The sequence below is a fragment of the Rhinichthys klamathensis genome, unplaced genomic scaffold, assembly GCF_029890125.1.
Source record: "Rhinichthys klamathensis goyatoka isolate OS25496 unplaced genomic scaffold, OSU_Roscu_1.1 h1tg000654l_1, whole genome shotgun sequence".
Lineage (NCBI taxonomy): Eukaryota > Metazoa > Chordata > Actinopteri > Cypriniformes > Leuciscidae > Rhinichthys > Rhinichthys klamathensis.
The window spans coordinates 607,501-614,288 of record NW_026607098.1 but is presented as its reverse complement, the minus strand read 5'-3'; the positions used below and the strand labels follow the sequence as shown (position 1 = coordinate 614,288).

The following is a 6,788-nucleotide window of genomic DNA, read 5'->3' as shown; positions in this document are numbered from 1 at the left end:
CACGGCACCCGTAGCCGCATCCCAGATTCAGCGCTGCCGCTGCTGTCACAACAGAGAAAGAGGATAATAAGTTATTAGTCCGCTGACAGAAGAATAATCCTCTTCATACCGACCCCAAGCCGCTAACATTTTATTTCAAGTAAGAATAATGTTTTCTTTATTAATGTAGGGTTTCTGGTGTCAAAATGAATTATTGTGTGTTTTAAAGGCGATGTTTCTGCAGTGATTCATGAGGCCGTCTGACGTGTGCGCTTTAACTGTCATTTATGTTATAATAACTTATACAGTCTTACTGAAACTGATTTAAAACGAAGCACAGATTGAATTTCTAATGCGTTGTGTTATTAAACATCAATTCAAATGGTTTGGGGGGGGGAAAAGAAACATACACAGCTGATGCAACTACAAATGATGATGCATTTAATGAATGCGCTTTTGGATCAACAGTCCTGCGCGCGCAGTTTAAACATGTTTAATATCAATAAAAAAGTAATTATGCTTTTAAACGAATGATTTTATGTTAGTTTGAGAGCTTTCACCGGGCGGGTTTGCTATGCAGCCATATTGACTGACCATCCGGGACTCTTACAGGAGTGTCCCTTGTGTGTGTGTGTGTGTGTGTGTGTGTGTGTGCGCGAGCGTGTCACTGGGATAAACAAACTCTTCTCACACTCTACATGTAGCCGCAGCGAGATGTCATTTTAGTAAACAAACATAATAAAGATTATTTTATATAATGTACGATTATAAGAAGTTTGTTGGTAAATAGGCCTATCTTTGATCAATGTTATTCCATAATACTGAAAACAGGGATGTGTGGCATTCGGTACTGGAAAACCTATTGTAGTTCCAGTTCAGTTCCTACATTTAATTTAAAGTCGCAGAGAATTGTAGAATCAAATTTTGAGTCAAGTGTAAGGTAGTAGAATTAAAACACAACTGGATGTACATAAAGAAATTAATATAACTACTGTAATTAATAATGTTTTTTGTTTTATATATCAGAATGAATCTTACACATAAGAGTATTTCCATAAACATTAGATAACATTAGTATAATTTGAAATGTCACCTATTTAATATATATATATATATATATATATATATATATATATATATATATATATATACAGTATATATATATATTTCAATTGGTGACTATATAAGCATATATATTGTTTTATTTATATAATTTTATAATGATATTTATTTGTATTATATATATATATATATATATATATATATATATATAATACAAATAAATATAATATAAAATTGACAATGTATATTGACAATGTTGAACTTAGTTTAGAAAAATATATTAAATCAGAAAATGTATTTTACATGTCAGAGAATAATTAATATTATATTGTTAAAACTTGTGATAGACTTCTTCTAACAAACAGGCATTATCACTGTTTAACACGAGAAATCCACCCAAAAAATTAAAAAATTAAATAAAAACAAAATAATCACTTAAAAACATTAAGTAATTATTGTTTATTACAATCATGTATTGATTAATACAATAAATAAATAATGAAATATATCAAAGCAAATTACAACGTAAATCAAATCAAACTTAAGAGGGTTTTATCAATATATATTGCAAATAATTTAGGGAGTTTTAAGGCACTCTTTTTTCAGCTGGTTTTGTTCAGTTCAGTAAATTCTTCTTCCTGTCATTCCCCTTCAAATCCCAGATTAAAAACCTGTGGTTTGTGTCCAATTCAAGTTCACACTCATAAATCGAAAAAATCCAGTTCTTAAATTCAGACCTTTGCTCAATTCTGCAACACTAAAGTATTCAAAATGTGTCCTGTTGGTGAAAAGCGAGTGCAGCTGTTGATGAAGCGGTGCTGCTGGTCATGAGTCCTGCACATTGAGCTCATGTCCCGAATCACCTCAGATGTGTGTGTGATATTCACTGAGTGACCACTAGAAGCCGCTCGTGTAACATGAATCATAGAAATAAAAGCAGCAGCAAGCAAATAAAACAAGTTAGTTATAATTTGTCAGTTTTAATGGAAGATGTCTTAAAGTGTTGCCTGTATTATTTTTGTAATTGTTTTATGTCCTAAATAATACCTCTAATAAAGCAGATTTACTAACAAACATGTAGCATCTAAAGGATTTCTTGGCAAATACACTCACAAGACTTAAAGTCCCTCTGTAGTCAATCATTTTATCCCTTAAAACGCATCTCTGATCACCAAAATTATTTTTTTCTTGAAAAAAAAATTCTTCATACCTTGAAATAGCTTGAATGTAACTCTACACTCTTATGAATATTCAAATGAGCCCCGCCTCCACTCACTCACACAGCTCAGAGATCCACTGGTTGACGATCACACGTTGATCTGATTGGTTACAAGGTCGTTTGTGACGTCAGAAACACCAGCGATTTCAAACCGTGTTTTTGAGACTGTCTTTGGTTCACTGCAGTTTTAAGGAGGAAATACTCAGCAATGCTGTCGACTTATGAACTTACACATGGTTTGTCTTAAAGCATATTAAAAACACCACATAGACATATAAACAACATGTTTACGTTTACTGTCTGTCTGCCTGCAGAATGTCTGACAAAAGTGAGCTGAAAGCAGAGTTGGAGAGAAAGAAACAACGCCTGGCCCAGATCAGGGAGGAGAAGAAGAGGAAAGAGGAAGAACGCAAGAAGAAAGAGGTGAGCTGTGGACTAACCTGTAGTGGTTTATACTGAATCTGTGTGTTATACTGAAACATGTCTGCAAACCTGCATTTTGCATCCCTCTTAAGATCATTTTGTCTTTTCTGGTCTGATTTTATTTTAAAGGGGTCATATAATGCCATTTTTATACAAGCTAATATGATTCTTTAGGGTCTAAATTAAAAGTTTGTAATATACTTTAATTAAAAATTCTCATTAGTATTGTAAGAAAACACTTATTTTACCTGGTCAAAAACAGCTCTGTTTTCAGCACGCCGTTTCAGTGCATATGCCTTTAAATGATCATGAGCTTTGCTCACTCCGCCTCTCTGTTCTGTGCGTACACCGTTTGTAACACAATAACCATAACGCGTTGTTCAGTATAAACGTGGGATTATGAATTATATTGAGAACATCATACATAGAAAACATGCCGTAATGTACCCTGAGTGTAAACCTTAGACGCATTCATTGTGAAGCGTGCAGCTAGCGATTTGCAAAGATTAATATAAAGATTAATAAAACGTTACACTCACTTCAGTTCTTCTGGAGGTTCAGCAGGAACACGAATAGCTGGTACCGATCCTTTATTCAGGAGCAGCTTCTTAGCAAAACCAGCTCGTACTGACCCTCGTTTATAAAGCAGTCTGGTGAGAAATGATTCGCGCAGCGGTTCGGATTTAGGAACATTAAAATGACTGTGTTCGTTATTACACCCAAGAACAGAACACCACAATCGCTTAGACGCCATTCTGCTCATAGACAGCTCCAGCATATCAACAATGACCGCGCCGGTCCGCGCAGACTATGATTGACAGCTCGCTCACGGACGAGGGCGGGTCTGTGTTGAAACGATGCTGTCAATCAACAATCGTGGGAGGGGCGTGCGAGCTTGTGACGTCACACGGTCGAACGGCTTGATTTGAGGCAGGGGAAAACATATAAGGAGATTAAAACAAAAACACTGGATGGATTTTTATCATTATATGATGGTTGTGTACAGGCACTGCCAACACACATTTCAGTACAATCAACTTGTAAAAGTGCATGTACCATTATATGACCCCTTTAACAGTGTGTTAATTGACTGGACAATGTTTTAAATTTTGTAATAAATGGATTTTGAAATTCAATTCTCTCTCTCTCTCTCTCTCTCTCTCTCTCTCTCTCTCTCTCTCTCTCTCTCTCTCTCTCTCTCTCTCTCTCTCTCTCTCTCTCTCTCTCTCTCTCTCTCTCTCTCTCTCTCTCTCTCTCTCTCTCCCTCTCTCTCCCTCTCTCTCCCTCTCTCTCTCTCTCTCCCCCCCCCTCTCCTGTAGCTGGATGGCCGGAAGGAGGGAGCGTCTCCTCCGCAGGATGACTCTGATCTGGAGAGGAAGAGGAGGGAGGCAGAGGCTCTGCTGCAGAGCATGGGGATAGTGGACGCCTCCATGGGTATGAAACAACAAAGCAGCATGGGAAATTATATTAGGTTTTTGTCACTAGCATATCTTCACAATCACAACAAGCATGCTTTTTTTCTATTAGTAATCTACAACCTTCTAAAAAAAACATTATATCATGAAGAGATCTGCATCTTTTGTTAGAGCTTGATGCACATTCTGAAACTTTCAGAACTCAAAACCTTATTTCCAATGAGAAAAGACTATTTATTGAAACTATACAGCAAAAAGTACTTGTTCTACCACTTTTACAACCTTTTTCTGTTCATCAAACAGATTAACACATTAACTTTACACATTAACACATTAACAGAAACTTGTCCACTTACTCTATGTGAGACAATAAGGAGAAAGCAGGACTGATGCTATTATTTCTAATGTATAGATTAGAGCTGCGCGATTAATCGTTAAAAGGTCGCAATCTCGATTCAAACACACACACACGATCTCATTCTTAGATATAAGGATATCTAATAAACCTTTGAGAAGTATGATCACAGCGAACATTCAGATCTGTATTCGCGTTGCCAGTGACCCAGAGAGAGCAGTAGTCATGTATAGGTATGAATCAGTCTTTTTAACCACGCAGTTTCGTTATTTCTGTGTTACAATCATTCATATTGTCACAGAAGTCTATAGTTCAGATATAGGCTAAACACTGATTTCTACGATTGCGATCGAAATAGAGCAAATCCCCTTTTGAAAGTAACATGGTGCTTCACTTTTCATTATGCCACCAGGTGGCGACAAGTGACGGTTAAAAAATGTGTCATTGAATCATTCATTCAAGAGATTCGTTCAAAAACGCTGATTCATCCAGTAATGAAACGAGTGAAGTGTTTATGAGTGAGTCGTTAAATCATTCATTCAATAAAAATAATGAATTTTAGATTCATTAAACATTTTAAATAGATTTCAGCGATTAACACTTGGAAGAAGAACCTCTAGGAAATGATGTTATTTTGTTTGGTTGTCTGTTCAGAATAGAGGGAGAATCGTGATATATGAGCTGTTAAATGAGCCTAAGCTGGTTCTGCTGGTCGGACCAGAACCCAAAACCTTAAAATAAAGCTCATTTGTTTAGTCATAATTATGTTATCCATTTCCTCTGGTTTTATTGTTCATTGTTCTTTCTTTCTTCTTAACAAAATAGTTTGGTTTGGTTTGGAATGAGCTGATGTCTTGTATAACGCATGTGGATCCTGCATGAATATTAACCACTGCCCTTTTTGTCTTCTCTTTTTTGTGTGTGTGACTTTGATTTTGCTGCTTCTTCGTGTTTCTCGCACCATCCTCTTGCTTTTTGTTGCTTACCTACTTTTTTATTCATCTTGAATGTTTTTATGCTCTTTTTTAACCCCAAACACCCCCCTTCGCCCTGCTTATGCTGGTGTGTGTAGTGCAACCTCTGCGTGTGGTAACGGAGGATACGTGTCTGTTTCACTATTTAGTCCCCCCTCCCATGTCCCCCTCTGCCAAATCAGTGGACACACCCAGCGAAACGGGCAGCCAGGACTCGGGAGACGGTGGCATGGGGCCGAGGTGAGACGCACACACACGCACACACACACACGTGTTCATGATACAGAACATCACAGACACTAGCGGTGGAGGGAATGACCAAGATCTTACGTCACGGGAAATGTATATACACGACCATTCAAAAGTTTGGGGTAAGTAAGCTTTTAAAAAACAAATTTTTAATCAACAAGGATAAACAGACATTTATAATGTTGCTTTTTCAAATAAATACTGTTCTTTTGAATTTTCTATACATCAAAGAATCCTGAAAAAAATTATAACGCCGAACGCTGTGAGTGTGTGTTAGAAATCAGGAATGGAGAGAGAACATTGTGCTTGGCACGTTTTTCATCTTCAAATCAAACTTGAGTCTTCAGTCGACAAAGTTAAATCCCGTCTGGCTAGAGCTCTTCCTATAATGTTCACGCATTACTTCAGTGGACGGAGAGTAGACGGTCTTTTGTGGCTGTTTGAACACATTCGACCACATGAGTGTTTACACTACGAATGTGTTTTCGACTCCCTCTGGAAGTGGTGGAAAGTGGACACACTCAAAACGTTTTACACTCCGTTTACACCTGTATTTAGTGTCGTCCACTTGTGATCCGATCGACCAAAACGCATCTTAATAGCAGCTGTAAACAGGACCTAAGTGTTCCAGCTTGTGTAATGCTCTATCTCAAGATATTCGTCAAGCATCCTCCCTTCTTTCTTTCAAAAACCTCTTTAAACACATTTTTTTCTCTGAATATTACTCTTCAGCTCTTGGTCTGTGAATTGTACTTTGTTATGGGTGTTTGTATATGTTTGTATTTTGTCTGTAATCCTCTTACCTAAATTTGTAATGCAACCTTGGGCTTTGGAAAGGTGCTGTAAAAATTTAAATTATTATTATTATTGTTACTACAATATTACAGTTTTACTGTATTTTTGATCAAATATATGCAGACTTGACCATAAGAGACTTCTTTCAAAAACATTTAGAAAATCTTACCAACCCCAAACTTTTGAAAGATAGTGTTGTTCATTTTGCTTAAAATTCTATTAAAATATGGTTATATATATATATATTATTATGTATATTAAACAACTATGTGATTGCCTGTTTTTGGTTACTGAAGGGTATTAAGTAACTTACAAAT

At 36.5% G+C, this 6,788-nt stretch overlaps 1 protein-coding gene across 4 annotated transcripts in view; it reads left to right on the top strand.

Moving 5' to 3' along the window:
* Positions 1–6,788, top strand: part of dync1i2b (dynein, cytoplasmic 1, intermediate chain 2b) — a 15,582-nt gene continuing 8,794 nt past the window's right edge. For 2 of the 4 annotated variants that reach the window (XM_056241570.1, XM_056241567.1), the window contains exons 1-4: positions 1–139; positions 2,575–2,683; positions 4,003–4,117; positions 5,577–5,667. In XM_056241570.1, the coding sequence (XP_056097545.1) occupies positions 2,576–2,683; positions 4,003–4,117; positions 5,577–5,667 (314 nt within the window). In that variant the 5' untranslated portion in view covers positions 1–139; position 2,575. Of the gene's footprint in view, positions 140–2,574; positions 2,684–4,002; positions 4,118–5,525; positions 5,668–6,788 lie in introns of all 4 variants that reach the window. The other 2 variants (XM_056241569.1, XM_056241566.1) reach the window with 1 other exon arrangement.